Genomic DNA, 16368 nt, shown 5'->3' on the forward strand with positions numbered 1-16368 from the left:
CTGATTCAGACACAGTAAGGATCTGGTATTTTACTTCTTTGAATTCTGGAATGATACAGAGAACAGTGGCTTGCTATTTGTTTAAGGATTTTGTGCTCGTTTGGATGCCAGAAGTTTTTCAATTGCTTCTTCTCTTTTTCTAACTCTGGGCAGCATACTAACATCATAAATCATTAGTCTTTAACTGTGTTAGAGTGCTGTGTTTATGCTTCATTCATATTGATAAACTTGTAGTAAGCACTGTCTTAGTTCTAATTATTTAATGTGTGTAGTTACAGCTTAGCATGGCTGACTGCTTTTGAAGCTCAGTTCCATTACCTCATGATGCCTGTGCTCCCAGTTAAGCCCTTTTTCTTCCTTCAGGCCCTTGCTTAGAGGTGTGACTATTATCCGGAGCACAAACAAGCTCATGGTGGTCAGGTGCCACCACTAACCCAATCTAGTATTTTATAAAATAGATAAAGTGAAGGTTAACGTCACAGTTACCTGAATCTTAAACAGATTGTTTAGTTCAGTAGTTTCACACTGATACAGGCATACAGATACTGTTCTCAAGCACAGCAAAATAGTGATCTGGTAATAGAAGTTTGTGGTCTTGGAGTGTGAAAAGACTTTGTATCTTGCCTCTGATTATACAGAATTTGCCTTTTCCATCCTGTCTAGTGGCAAGTAGAGCTGATAATTTTAAAATATTTTAAATTATTTTAATACTTTAAAGTATTTTTGAAAATAAAATAGGTATTTTAAAGTATTTTTGAAATTTGAGATCACAAACAGATGAAATAGTAATATACTTAAAAACTCTGTGTGTAGTGGACAATGATTCTGGATATGTTTAAATATCATTCAGCTGTAGGGTAGATAAAGGAATCCCTGTGTGTAGGAACATTTAGATGAAAATATTCATCTTTTACTGTTTGCATTTCTCACTTTCAATAAGCTACAAGTTTTGCAAATTGAGAAGGAAATACCTCTGAAATAATGACTGGCTCTTATTCCACAGTTTATTAACCTATGGAAGTATAGTAGTAGTACATACCCGATGGCTAATTGGCGTGTTTAACAAAATTTTGAAATTACTACTGGGGAAAAGAATTTATGGCATTTACTTGTCAGGTGCATGAATTATGTGACTTTCAAGAAGCATTTTCTGAATAGTTGCTTAGTTGGAGCAATGAAAGTTTTTAGGTTAGGTTTTTGAACATGAATCATTTTTGAAGGTATTTCAAATGAGAGTTAAATGCTTCAGATTTGTAACTGTAAGAAGTTTGCATAGGTAAAAGTTCCACTGGGGAACCATTTCTTATTTCTATTTATGGAAACTTCCAAAATATCAGCTTCTATCCTGTTACAGGGGAAAAGTGGATGTTGTGATTTCCCACAGGGCAGACATTCAGAATTTCACTCAGCTGGGGGCCTACCTTTGGGCTTCTCGACATCTCCGGCTCCCATGGGATGAAACGGATTATTTGTGAAGGTGTCTGTGCAACAACAGTAGTCCTATATGATATTTAGATGTTTTCAAACGTTTTTGCTTGACTATACAAAACTTCAGCTCGTGTCCTTGTATCACAGAGACCATCCCTCTGCTCACATTAATGCCATTTGTACATGGTCATGATTGCACACCATTAACCGTTCAGCTTATAAAGGAGTCATGACAAACTTGGTCATTTTCATGATCCAGCTTCCCACCTGCCAATGAATGGATTACAGCCTGACTTTTAACTACTGCATTTAATGCTGCTTCATTTTTGTATATGAAATTATTGAGTAATGATCATGTTAGTCATAACTTGTTTGTTGGGAGATGTCTTAATACACAATGGCTGTTTAAAAACTAAGCTATTTTGAAGTCCTTCCAATTAACCTGATTGAGCAGTGCATGTTGCTGCTGCTCAGTGTTTTCAGAAAATAATTAAAAACCAAGTTCAGGCTAATATGGGTTGCTTAGGCTTGAAATAATTTCAGTTTTTTTCCCCTGTAATATCTTCCACTAGAAGTGCAAAGTATGTATATCCTTTTGTCTGACTTCCTGGATTTTTTTCACAGTATGTCTGGATTTGGGATGAACAGGAATCAGGCATTTGGAATGAATAACTCCTTATCAAGTAACATTTTTAATGGAACGGGTGAGTTTACTCTCTTTAATGTTGACCTTAAGCAACGGGGTTTTTTTTTTCAGTAAGTCTAATTAAAAATACTTTCTTCTGATGGAGTGCAACTTTCTAATAATTTTCAGATGTTCCACAGAAACACTGCTCCAAGAGCAGCACTAGATTAATTGGTGCTACTTTATAGCAGTGGATTTTAATACTTTTGAAGACAAAGTGAAAGTAGTTCTGTAGTATATTTGCTGTATGTCACATGCCTATAGATTATACTTACTCAGTTAGAAATGTAGAACAGCTCTTGAATTTGAAAAGGGTATTTGAGAAGAATAGATTTATCCATATTCTATGAAAACATTAGATATGTAAAAGCAGTGGGAAAGCTTTTTTTTTAGTCTCCAACTCTTTTTGAACAGCTGGTTTATCATGTGATCCTTTCAGTCAGTTGTTTAAATTGTGATTTTTCACTGGGAATTACTTCTTCACCTGAATTTAATGAACTAGAGAGGGGAAAATATCTTTGTCCATGAACAATTTAGGTTGATGTGTGCTGACATTTCTGTATGTGGCTGCATATTTGAAAGAACCTGAGGTGCCAGTGATGTCACAAGAGTGGAAGGTTTGGGCATTCCGTAGGACACTGTGACATTTTTATAGAGCTGCAGCTCTAGCCTCACCTATGTAGCATTTCCTGCTGCAAATCAGAAAGTGTTCCCATGTAACTTGCGCTGCATTGGCTTTCAGCTGCTTCGGCTTTATCTTACCTTACCTAAGGACAATAGAGCTCTTTGATGCTGCTGCTAATATGGGTTATTCTCTCAAATTTCTTCTTGATCTTCAAATTTAAAACAGATTTAAAAAAAAATCAATACCTATTCTAGAACTGTAATTTTGATAGTTTACCTGTATTTTACATGTACAGTCTTTAATTCAAGAGGAGTAGACCTTACTAAATGCTACTGAATAGTTGTTGTTTGAATGCGAACTTCATACTAGTGCTCTTTAGTCTTGTAACACAAAGACTGTACTTATTTGTAAAAATTACAGAATGAGTAAAAAGATCAATTTGAATGAAAATATGACCTACATTTATATTGCTCATAATGAAGTCTCTGAAAAAAGTACCTAAGGGAGTACATAAAAATACCTGTTTTTATTGTAGATGGAAGTGAAAATGTGACAGGACTGGACCTCTCAGATTTTCCAGCACTAGCAGACAGAAACAGAAGGGAAGGAAGTGGCAATCCAACTCCATTAATAAATCCTTTAGCTGGAAGGGCACCCTATGGTAAGACCATACTTTTGAAAGCTCTTAGAATGAAATGAAATTTGCTTGATTCACCTTTTGCTCTTTGTAAGTCAATAAACAGTCTTTTCAAAAATGCCAGACAAGTGAGTTGCTAAGACTCATTTTTAAAAATGAAAAATCAACTGATTGGAGACTCCTGTTCATAAGTATTAGAACTCATCTGTTCTAGTTTTACTGTCAACAGGGATTGTTGGGGGTTTTAGTCTGTATGGTATGATTGCTCTAAGACTGCTCACTCTGTAAATTTCTTAGGTAATAGGTTTTATTCAAATTGCATGTTTACAAGAGCTGTTGATGTCTGAGTAGCAAATTGCAGGAACAGTATTTTATTAGTAGGTGTGTTACTGTGTAAAAAGTCATAAGCTGTAAACATACTGTAAGCTTTTGCTGTTTATTGATAGTATTTGTTATTGTACTGTTCAGTGTCACGCTTATGATGAACATCAGATTTCAAAAAATAACCTGTAAGCATCAATTATTACCACTCAGATTCCAAGTATGTGTCATATAATTCTTGCTGTACAGGTTAAAAATAATAAAAGGAAAAACCTTTAGGTGGATACAATTCTTATTATTTGGGTCTTGAAAAAATTCAGGTAAGCTTAGCGTGAGGCACAAAACTTTCTTTTTGTTACTGCTTTAGTAGATTTTGTTACGCATGTTGCATCAGCTACTGTGAAAAGCTGCTTTTATAACCATAAGTTATTTTTGTGACACTTGTCAAATTCTGAACCAAAAATAACCTAGTGTTTTCTAACTATAAAACGCTAGTGTCTTTCAGAGATAGCTCCTACTGTAGTTGGACAAAATAGATACCACATTATCAAGAGCAAGTAGCCTCATGGATTTGGCATAAGCAGGGCCCTCCGCATAAGATAGCTGTGAGAAAGAGTTAAACAAGTTAAACTGAATTATTAAACACAGGAAAAAAGTGACTTCCCCACATAAAGACACTTAAAACTCACACCAAGCATGAGTGGAGACTTAATACAGTTAGGGGCTTATGTAAGACTTTGTCCAACATAAAATGGCTTGGGTTGGCAGGAACCTTAAAGACCATGTAGTTCCAGCTCTGAAAAAAGAAGACAGTATGTGAAAGACTGGTAGAAGATAGAAGGGAGATCCACACAGATGTACTTCCAGCATGGAACTTGAATTCAGTATTAAACGGCACTGCAGCATTAAAATACCTGTAATTGCTCTTGTGCTTACACCGTTTCCCCATTTTGGTGCTAGCATAGCTGTTTGCATGACTGCATGATAAACCACAAAAAAAGTTCTCTGAAGAGCCACCCTGAGCACCTACTTAGTGCAGCAGATATGTATGGAGGTAGAAACAACCAAAAAATTAAAATGTGAAATACATTGGATGTTGTCATCCAGCACAAAATATGGAGAGCACTTTTGGTTGTGGACAAGAAAGAGAAGATTTGAAACACAGCAGAGACCTACTTTTCTCATGCTTAGTTATTCAGGAAAACTATACTTCAAATATCTTTCAGATGGAATAAGAATATCCATTAAAGTTAATTCATTATCAATTTTGTTCGTGCAGTGGAAGAAATAGTAATAACTCTGGATGAAAAGACTGAACAGCAGAAACAAGATTAACTCAGTGTTGGGTTTTTTTTCTTAAATAAACGAACTTTGATCTTTAATTCCAGAACACTGAAGAAAGTCATATGTTGTCATCTGAACCATTTTAGTCCTGTCCATCTACTAAGAATCTTCAAAAAACAGGACCTAGACTTCCTTCTGTCTTCTGTTCCTCTAGTGCAGTGTTCTTTGCTACCAAATCGTTGTATTATGTCTCAGCAAAGTCCAGTCACCCTCGAGTGTGTGGTGTGGTGGCTTGTTTGGTTTGGTTTTAATTGGCATTTAAAAAAAGTTCCTGTTCACGTGTCAGAATCCATGTTCCAATGTGACTGGGCTGCTTTTTTTTAAGTCAGGGTCAGAGCACTGAGCACTTATTTGCAGGGTAAATGTTTTCAGTTTTCTTACTGAAAGTAGGAGTCGTTTTTATATTGCTGGCAAGTATTTCATTGTTGGCATGTTCTGCTGCAAGTTAGCTGGTTGTCCTTAGAGAATATGTGCTTCTGAAGAGATATGCAAAAAAATTCTTCATGCACTTAGGGGTCAGAGAAAAAATGTATTATGCTTTTAAAAGCAGTACATCCTTCATCAGTGGATTTACCTAAATGCAGCTTTAACAATGCCTGTAAAGATTATTTGATTATTTAGATGTGCAAAACAGGTGCAGTGGATGTGCCTATGAATTTAACCCAGAGTGTTTCTCAGCTCACACTTAAATTAGGCTTTAGTCTAATATGTGTGGATGTTTTGAATGAATATGCTTTGTTTTGCTTTACCTGTTTCTTTAGTCATCGCTATACAGCTTGTGCCTAATGAAAATGGACAGTAAGCAAGATCAGCCGAAAAAATACAATTTTTGCTTAGCAGTCATGTAATGTTTTTCTTGTTTTCATTTTGATGATAGTTGGAATGGTAACAAAACCAGCAAGTGAGCAGTCCCAGGACTTTTCAATACACAATGAAGATTTTCCAGCATTACCAGGCTCCAGCTACAAAGATCCAACATCGAGTAATGATGACAATAAATCTGTAAGTGAGCCTTAAATCTTCTCTTATTTTCAGTGTTCATGCTTCTCTTGATGATTGTATTTTAAAATGGTCTGTGATTGTATTTGTAATAACAGATTTTCCAGTTTACCCCTCTAAATTAATGAGAGATTTTGTATAAACAGCATTTGAAATGTAACTATGTAAATGGAATTTTTCAGCAATGTTTTTGGTCCAAACAGTCACCCTGCTTGGACACGTCAAAACTTATTTTTGAGAATTTATAATACTTTTTTAAGTTTGCGATTTTCTATCAGTTGTAGCTCATTTTTTTGCTACTGATGCCTCTCATCAGTAGTAGTAATCTACACATGATAAGATTTTTCTTCAAAGTTGTCCAATTGCTTTAAAAATTAGGTGGTACAATATCACACATGGAGATGTGGACTCAGCGGGAACAAGGTCTTTTAATAGAGAGCATTGATCACTATAGTGTAGACTGGTGAGGTACATTATATCTTAAGTATTGATAAAATTATTGTGCATTAGATATATAGCTTAGAGCACAAGATTATTAGCTTTTCTTCATTGTTTACTCTGAAAGCTTTGTAATAAAAAAATGCTATTTTATGCAAATGAAAGGTGAATAAAACGTGGATATCAGAGGACATTTTCTACAGGATTTAACAAAATATTCTAGTTTCTGATCGTATTTTTTGCAATTAGAAGTAATAAAACATTAATGACAGTGGCATAAATACTGGTGAATAAGTAGTAGACATGACTACAAACTCATGTAAGAACTAGAAAATGAACTGTTCAAAAAAAAGGACATGAGAAAGTCTGGCCCCCAAGTGTTGTGGGCAGTTTTATCATCAAGAAGGTGTTCTGATACAGTTAGTACGTGTACAGTAAGGAGAGAGAGTGAATGTGATTAACTGTGTAAGTGTAGACTTTTTATAAAGGATATTAAAACATAAGAAATTATACATATGGCAAATGCATTTTGTCAGTATATAGTTTCCTGGAGCATAGTCTGTTTTCTTGCCATAGTCTGGCATAGTGTTTATATCAGACATAGTGTTTACATGTCTTTCCTGATAGCTGTAAATGTGCTAATTGTATGTTGCTTGCACCTGAAATTGGCTTGAGTATTATCTGTTACTGTGTCATGGAGTGTTATGCAGGAGCAAGACTGGGGAAAATCCATGATTTGATGAGTCCAAAAGAACGTCTAGTCACAGGCACTTGGGATATCCACTGTCTATTCCAGCTCGAGTGTAAAATAATTCATTCCTTTAGACTGCAAACTTTTAGCCTATGAATAGTAATTGTGTATGACAGGTATACTTGGGAAAATGGTAAATAGTACATAAGGTTTGTCAGCAGAACTCAGGGGCTTCAACTTGATGCCATTTATTGGAGTGACTTGATGTACTGGCTTCAGAGTGCTTGACTGAAAAGATACGGTCAATAAGTATTTCTGTTTTGGTTTGTTTTCATCATATCAACTCTGCAAATTATTTTTGATAGAATTTGAGTACATCAGGCAAAACATCATCCAGCACAGATGGGCCCAAGTTTCCTGGAGATAAAAGTTCCACTACGCAAAACAACAACCAGCAGAAAAAAGGGATCCAGGTGTTACCTGATGGTATGTGTCATTCCACTTTTTCTGCCTTAAAAGTTTTGACAGTCATTTAGATAAACTTGTTGATTCCTCCATTTCTGAAAAGGAGAAAATTAATTTGTTCTTCTTGCCCAGGTCGGGTTACCAACATTCCTCAAGGGATGGTGACGGACCAGTTTGGAATGATTGGCTTGTTAACATTCATCAGGGCAGCAGAGACAGATCCAGGAATGGTACATCTTGCATTAGGAAGTGATTTAACAACACTAGGTCTCAATCTCAACTCTCCTGAGTAAGTTTCTGGGTTTTAATCCTATCTTCACTTTTGGTTTTATTACACTGTCATTCATAGTCCATTCACTTCATTCACTTGCTTATCAAACCCACAAGCTAGTTTGCCAAACAAAATTTGCAAATGTAATGACTGTAAAATAAAATTTTCATAACAAAGATAATTGTGCTTCAGGGCAAACTTTCAATAAACCTAGTGGCTTTTCTTATTCTCTTAACTTCTTTAGGACTTTCTTCAAGGAATTGACAGTATATTGTTTATAAATGTAATGTATACTATCCTTTTCTAATAATAGTATTCCTTGGAGATAGTTGCAGTTAACTCTCAGCAGTTTGGGGATAAATTAGATTTATATAGTGTAATGATGAACATAACACCTGCAGTGTTAGGATGCACTAAAGATTAATTTCAATGAAAGTGTAGTTTTTACAGTTAACTTCCAGTGACTCAGTTCACCCAAGTGAGCTAGTTTAGTCATCTTAGTTTGCTATAGAGGCACTGGTGGTGCACCACTCAAAAAGTAGTTGGTGACTGCACTAATGGTAGAAGTGCTTAAGACAGGTGAGATGAATAAACAGCCAACCCAGGGTGCCTCTCTTTCTCCATTACTTACAGAAGGAACTCGGATCAGTTTGGACAAAACTGGTGTCTTTTAGGTGACTGCAGTTGTGGAAAAAAAACTAATTCCTAGTGCTTTGACTTTCAGCTGAAAATCTCACACCTTTTTGTTTTATCACAGATTTATATAGTGTTAGCCTTATAGACAGAGTAGTATATGTATTTTAAGGTTTGCACTTACTATATTAAAAAAAACAAAGACCAGACAGCATTCATACGTAGTTTCCATCTTTCATGATGAATGTGGATATCAAGCACAGGAAAAATAGCTCCTTGCTATTCTGCTTTTCTTAGTAACTATGCTGTAAATATCTGTATTCCTGGTATTTAATTACTGTATATAGTATATGTAGGTTCCTGGATGGAGAGGATAGGGTTAACATTGGATGCGGCCAGTTCCTGTACTATAAAGCTTGTTTTACTTTATGCCGCAGAACAGCTTTGAAAACAATCCATGCAGACCTTGGTAGCTGGCCTGTTATCTTTCCTTATGTTAAATGTTCTTCACTTGCTCTCTAGATTGTTGATTGAAAAACTAAAATAATGTCACCTACGAAAAGGCAAATTTTTCTGCCCTGTGTGGTAGTTTGGTTGGTAAAAAAATGTGTGTGACATAAAAACTTAGGACAATAACTGTTCTTCTAGAAACAAAATTTTAGAATTCTGTATATATTGCCAGTGGTTTAAATTATCCCTTCTAACTCCTGTTTTGAAGAAGAATAAAATATTTACTGGTAAGTTTTAAAAAGCAACCTGTCAGTATAAATTTTTCCTCCCCTTTTAAATCATAGGCTAATAAATCAGAACCCACCAGATTTTGTGACAACTATTCCTAGTTAAATTGAAACCCAGCATAATAACACTGGATACCTGAAAAAGACTGGGACCTCTGGTGCCTAACTTGAAGGAAAGATAGATTCAAAATGAAATCTTGACCCTGTAATTTCCCATGGCAGTTTAAATGCAGCCTTGCTCTGCATATGAAAAAGAAAATAAATAAATATAACTGCTTTAGTTTCTTTCTTCCTTCTCACCCCAGCTAGGGACATCTTTTAGGTATTTGAAATGGATTATGGAGGGGCTTTTTTCTTTGGTTGGTTTGGAGGTTAATTTTTATAAATAGATGCTTTTCTTCTCCTTTCAGAAATCTTTATCCCAAATTTGCATCCCCATGGGCATCATCACCTTGTCGACCTCAAGACATAGGTAAGAGAGAAATACCTATTAAATTCAATAATAATATTTGCAAATTATATTCATTTACATGTCTTAATAGTTGCATCAATTCCGATTCTTTTTTAGACTTCCATGTTCCATCTGAATACTTAACTAACATTCACATTAGGGATAAGGTGAGTACGTGTGTGTGTGTGTGTGTGTGGGTGGGTGGGTTTTTTGTTAATGTATTACCAGTAATTTTCTAAGTTTTCTTTCAGATAGATAATGTTCAAAATCACTCCATTTTGTGCATGTCCTCAGTCTTTCTAGAAGCAGAAGTATGTTAACAGGCTGATTGGACACATCAAGCACCCATTTTATCTTACAAAAAGAGAATGGGCATGCAAAAAAATAGCTAAAAAGCACAGTATGTTTTTAAGAGTTTCCCCTTTGTGTGAAGTTGAAGATTTTGTGATATAATTCAAATAGCAAATTAAATGGAGGTATTTCTTCTTGAGATAAGTTCAGAATTGTGTTCTCATTTATCTGATGGATTCCGTATCTACATGAAAAGGGATTTTTTGAGATGTGTTTTCTTTAAACTGTTTCTAGGGATCATTGAGAAGTAGCGTAAGAAATTTTAGTAGTGTAACTTAATAGGATGTGAAAGGAGAAAATACATGCAGAACTTGTTTTTTTGGGTTTTTTCAAATAAAATAAGTAGATGGGAATGCACAGATACAGGGAGAAAATTCTGTCTTGCTGGTTTGTTACATCTGTATTTTTCTGTTGTATTCTTTAACTTGGAAAGGTTAACAAAAGGTGAAGAAAAATTGATTATTTTAATAATTATTACTCCTGTTGTATTAGAATATAATTTTCAACACACTTAGCAGAATGGAAGTTCTGGATGTATCCTTGTATTATTTAAGTGGGGTAGTGTGTTTTAAAAACATTTATCTATTGTGATTTTTCATCCTCATTTTCTTCAATCTTTTGCAGCTGGCTGCAATAAAACTTGGCCGATATGGAGAAGATCTCCTGTTTTATCTCTATTACATGAATGGAGGAGATGTATTACAGCTATTAGCAGCAGTAGAGCTGTACGTTCAAACTATTTTGTCAGTCTTATATGAGTTAGTCTATTGCAATAATGAAATGGCAGATGTTAAAAAACAAAACAAAACACAGAACACCCAAACAAGCTAAACATTGAAAGCAAGAAGCTTAGTCAATCCTGAACTGTAAATCTTTTTTTTTAAAATACCTCCTCCAACCTTGGTGTCATTTTGTACAGAGTTTTTTTTACATTTCTGTAGTGGAAATCAACAGCCAATCTCATGTATTTTGCATGATGAAGCAATGTGGAAAAAATGGCAGGTGCCAGTCATTATTGAATGTGTAACTTACTTGTCACCAATAAAATAAGAACTGGTAAATACTCATAAAAAGAATTTGTTGTTAGTACCTACCAGACTTGAAGTTATGCATGTGTTTTAGTTTGAGGTGTAATAACTATACGGAAGAGGTATGAAATCACAGGTTTAACCATGTCGTAGAAATTTTGTTTGGGTTTGAATACATTGTACAGTTCTGATTGAAACCTTTAAAGTTAGTTAATTAAGTTGTTTTCAGATAATTAACACTAAGAATTATTTTTCCTTTCTATTACAAATGAAAGATTTAACCGGGATTGGAGATACCACAAAGAAGAGCGAGTATGGATCACCAGGGCACCCGGCATGGAGCCAACAATGAAAACCAATACGTACGAGAGGGGAACATATTACTTCTTTGACTGTCTTAACTGGAGGAAAGTAGCTAAGGTATCTCTTCTCCCTTGTGTAGATATTTTAGATCTGTCAGCCATGTATTTTTATGAAGACAAGAGTACAACACAAAAATCTTCACAAAAATCTCTAACTTTTTAATCTCCTGTTATTTAGATTCATTACCTTAATTTCTGATGTCTGGTAGAAAAAGTTGTCTGAAACACTGGCTTGCTTGTGGAAAATAAGGAGCTGACTCTCTTATTTCCAGTTTTCTTTGGGAGGTAGAAGGACACAAGACTTCTTTTAGGAGTTTGGTTAAAATTGAAAGCTTTTCCCACAGCATAGATTTGAAGAATGGAAAGCATTATTTGGCATTTTAGAAGTCATACTTGCAAATATTTTATTACTTTGCTTTTGAAAATTAAATAGGATGCCACCACACCTCACTTAGGAATTTAAAATGGATGTGGGATGGGTGCAGGGAATGCTTTTCTGGTTTTTGGGTACAATCTCTCCTTAACCATACTTAGGAATTCCATGCTCTGTTGTTTGAAAATCAGAGTTTTTTGAAGTAAATAGCTTCTTCTAAAGAGGAGGCGTATTTCCATCATGCTTTTTTTCTACATTGTAGACCAAGAGGCATTAAAAAATCAGAAAGCTATAGCTTTTTCTCAACCCAGCTGTCATAATCTATTTGTCCCGTTCTGTCCATTAATACTGTCAATAATGTTCTATGTCAGACCATCTGTAGGTCCTGTATCACACTCTTGTTTTCTCTAAAAAAACAACACATCAAATCAGATTAACCTTGAGGCCTTGAACTCATTAGATGTCATTCCAGCGTGTTGTAACTATACTTTGTGGTTCCATGTGCTTAGGGTGTTTCCTAGAGTAAGAAATCTTTTCACCTGCAGCCCAACTTAAGAATTGTTTGCTGAAAAGGCATTTCATTTCTGTGGACAAGTTGTATCTATACACTTGGAGATTAGGGAACATTGCATGAAATAGTTACATGTCTGTTGATATGTTTTGAAACATCCATTTTAAAGAGGGTAAAGTTTAGTGTCCTTCTGTCTGTACAGCATTTTGCCATCTAGACATAACTAGATACATGCTCTTTTTATTTCCTTCCCCACTTCGTCCAGCCAGTAATTTTGCATAGTTGATGCAAACTCCCTCAGAAATTAACATTCTAGTTCCCCTGAAGGATATGGGAGGTTCTTTAGTCCAATTGCATGTGTGACTCCTTGCTTCTGCTGCTACAGGAAAACCCAAGAATCTGTACCTGACAGTTTCAGTGGTTAGCCCTGCTTTTAGGGTTTTCCTAAATGCAAGGTAATTCCAAAACTTCTAAACAAAAGCACCACTCCTCAAAAACAAAACACAAACAAAAGGAAAGTTTTTGTTTCTACTTGAATTATTAATTTGCTGCATGGTATACTTCCTTAGTTTCCCCAAGATGCTGTGAAAAGCTGTTTTATTATTGCCCAAGATGATCACAGGGGAAGTAATTACCTTTTGAAAGAATAGATTTCTTTTCTGGAGTCAATTGAGTGTGTTCCATTTGTTTTTGAGCAACGAGCCTCGTGTAGTTTCACATATCAATGGAATTGTGGTTTTTGCTTGTGTGGACACACAACATTTCTTTTTCCTAGGAGGGGGTGGTGCCCATTTTGTAAGGATAGTAACCTCTTCAGTGTCTCCTTTTTCTAACTGTAGTAAATGTATGCAGCTGCTATTTGATGTTTAGCATTACTTTTTAAGACCGTATTGTGTCTGTTTGGAATCCTGAGTGCTATTCTGAAACTCAGCCTGCAGTGCTTGAGCGATGTACATTCTGTCCTCCTGTTGGGCATTCCTCAGATACTGGAGAGGTAGGAAAACTGCTGTTCTCTGAATGGTTTTTCACAAGATCTGCATAGATTCTCTTCTTATATGCATGCTGAAGGTAATTCCTCCCAACATTAAGAAGCAATTGATAGCTAGTAAGGAGAGGGATAGTACTTTATAAAGCTTTGCACTTGAAGTGGTATTGCAACAAGGAATATGATTATTTTATCTCCCCCCCCCCCAAATGTCCACAAGAAGCAATAATATATTTTCTTCTAGGCTTGTGTATTCCATAATGTAAAATAATTTAATTCCATAATGCAAAATAATTTAACGGGAATATTACTTTGAAATTTTTATTTAACTTTGAGTAGGCAAATTGAGCATTGATCACAGGAAGCTAGAGAATGATTTTGGGGCAAATTGAGATTTTTGTTGCATGGAAAAGGAGTTGCATACTAGAAATAATTCTGTGACATTTTCACCTTTGATAAATAAATACAAACTTTAGGTGCATGTCGTGTGATCTTAGCATTCTGTCGTAATGTTGTTACCTCTGGTATTAATTTCTGGAGGAGACATTTCCTCTGAGGAGGACTAATACAGACCCACCCTAACAAGAAAAGCAATAGTTGGTAACACTGTGTTGCTTTGGATACAAAGATCAGTATGGCCAAGGATTTTTTTCCTAACAAATGCAGAAGCATTAACAAATATTTCAGGAAATTAGACATATAAGGAGCTGGATAAAAAGGAATTCTGATAAATTGTAGTCTCTTATTATAACTGTTATATTATTAGTGGATGCTGGGAATATCAAGTCTTTAGAAGGCCACAATAATAATTGCTGCTTAACAGTTCCACTAGTCCTTTTTTGAAGCAGGCATACAGGAATACTTGCATTTTAATAACTGTCTTATATGTGCATATTCAGTTATTTTTCAAGGTGCTTTATAAATTTGGTTCTTGTTCTAGTGTAGGTGCTCAAATGCAGGGCAGCACATACTCTAATGTGTTGTGCTTTGCAGACATAGTGTATTTTGCATTATGAGCTTACATATTTATTGTCCCTATTTTAAATTGCACTTCAGTATGAAGTATTGCTGCAGTGAAATACAGCAGTTTACCTTAGATAACACAGCTAAATCTTAAGACTTAACGTTTGTAAAAACATAAACTAGTTGTGGTCTAGTAGATTTAGTGTTCTGGATTGGTTTTAACAAAAGTAAAGAAGGCTGAATAACTTCTTTCAAGAAAAATCAAATAATATATTAAATTTTTATTAAACTGTAGGCTCTACTTTTATATTCTTAATAGATAATAATAGACTGAAGAAGGAAATTCAGCAAAGTAGCTGAGTCATGAGAATTCCTAAAGTATTAGGAAATAAAATCAAATTGATTCTGACATACGGTAGTAAAAAGTGAAAAAATGTGGATGACAAACTTTAAATTCACCTTAAATGCAAAGTTAAGAAGTAGAAAAATTTGGATTACGGATGTTTGTTTACGGTTCTTCATCGTATGGCATGTGGGAAGTATGCTGAGATAAATACATTGATTTTTTTTCACTGAGGTTTTGGCTGTAGTTTGCTGCTGTTGAGGAGACATGAGAGAGGAAGGGAAGTAGCTCTGACACCAAAAGTGCTTTCTCCAATTGCACATTTACTGAAATCCTGACTTAAGTTGTCTGAAGTAAGCTGCTTGAATTTCTCCTCCTTACTTTTCAGTAAGGAGAATTAATTTAAGTACAAGATTATAAAAGCTTTTTACATTGATGTTATAGTTCTAAAATAAGGATTTTGTTATGGGAGCGAATATTAAATTTTTAAGTGTTTATTTGCTTGTCAGGGCTGCTGTCTTGATGAAATTATTCCCTATCCTGTCAAGATCAGTATTAATTGAAATAGTTTCATAATTACTAGAAAGTTAAATTTATTATTCCAGTAAAGATGTAGGATAGTATTTCATCTCAGCCACTAAAGTGGGTCTTTGCTTCCATCTTTAAGTCAGTATAAATGCTAATTTTAAGTTCCATTTTGAATTTTTAAGCTAGCCATGGTATTTCTACCCTCTGCTCTCATGGATTTACATAATCCAGAGTATTTTGTCCTTTGGATACTACCTATTCTGCTAACTTCTTTGTTGAGTTTTACTGTAACTACTATTGATCATCCTAAGCAATCCTCTCCTACCTTAGGTATCCTTGCCTGTTACTGTTTGTACATGTACAAACTGATTAACTTTGCTATCAAAGCAAGTTTTCAGGATGACGTGAGAAGTGTTTATTTTCTTTGCATAGAACAACTGATTTAGTGTCACACATGCTGTAAGTTTTCACGCACATTCAGTATTCATTATCCCTGGTTAATAAAAGATATTTAAGTTTTAATTGTTACCTCCATGTGGAAAAGAAAGCAATTTAACACATTTATCAATGGATAAATAGAATATTTTTACTTTTTTTTTCTATCTGTTTATGTTAAATAATAACACTGCTGCAGCTGACATCCTAACCACAGTGGCAAAAGCAAAAACGTAAAGCTTACCTGTAACGTAAGTATTTGCCCCTATGTAATAAGTAACTGGTTTTTAGTTTCCAGAAATACTGGTCAATTAATTATTTTTTAGGTATTGTCAGATAGAACTTCTGGTGTTCTTATATGCTACTGGATATTGAATTTTAGCTTTACTGACACTGGGATTCAAATCAAGAAGACTGTTTTAAGCCTGTTAATTTTAGCAGTCAATTACAGTTTGAAGTATGAATTCACATACATTTGGTAGGGAAACATACTCCTTCTGAAGGAGGGACTTCCAGTTTGTGGGACACAAAGGATTGCTCAGCCCCGCTGAGCATTCATTCCAGACACTTTGTTTGCATCTCCCGCTGCCAATAGAGGCTCATAACCACCTTAAGTTTGGAAAACCCTTTTTTAGCATACTGATCCTGTCTGGTTTCTTGCTCTATCTTACCAGTTTAATTAGCAACTTTCCATGGGTATTTTCAAAGGCATTTCAGAGCTTGTGAAAGTTCAGTTAACTGATGGAAGCTGACCATTGGTTGAT

The 16368-nt window shown here is 35.1% G+C and overlaps 1 protein-coding gene across 1 annotated transcript in view; it reads left to right on the top strand.

Moving 5' to 3' along the window:
- The window catches only part of CNOT2 (CCR4-NOT transcription complex subunit 2), an 82909-nt gene that overhangs the window by 63334 nt on the left and 3207 nt on the right, over positions 1–16368 (top strand). The window contains exons 6-14 of the mRNA XM_015628405.3: positions 2053–2132; positions 3274–3399; positions 5918–6042; positions 7534–7654; positions 7766–7922; positions 9685–9746; positions 9843–9892; positions 10701–10801; positions 11380–11524. Of these exons, the coding sequence (XP_015483891.1) occupies positions 2053–2132; positions 3274–3399; positions 5918–6042; positions 7534–7654; positions 7766–7922; positions 9685–9746; positions 9843–9892; positions 10701–10801; positions 11380–11524 (967 nt within the window). The remainder of the gene's footprint in view (positions 1–2052; positions 2133–3273; positions 3400–5917; positions 6043–7533; positions 7655–7765; positions 7923–9684; positions 9747–9842; positions 9893–10700; positions 10802–11379; positions 11525–16368) is intronic.

This window comes from Parus major, chromosome 1A, assembly GCF_001522545.3.
Source record: "Parus major isolate Abel chromosome 1A, Parus_major1.1, whole genome shotgun sequence".
In the NCBI taxonomy this organism is placed as follows: Eukaryota; Metazoa; Chordata; class Aves; order Passeriformes; family Paridae; genus Parus; species Parus major.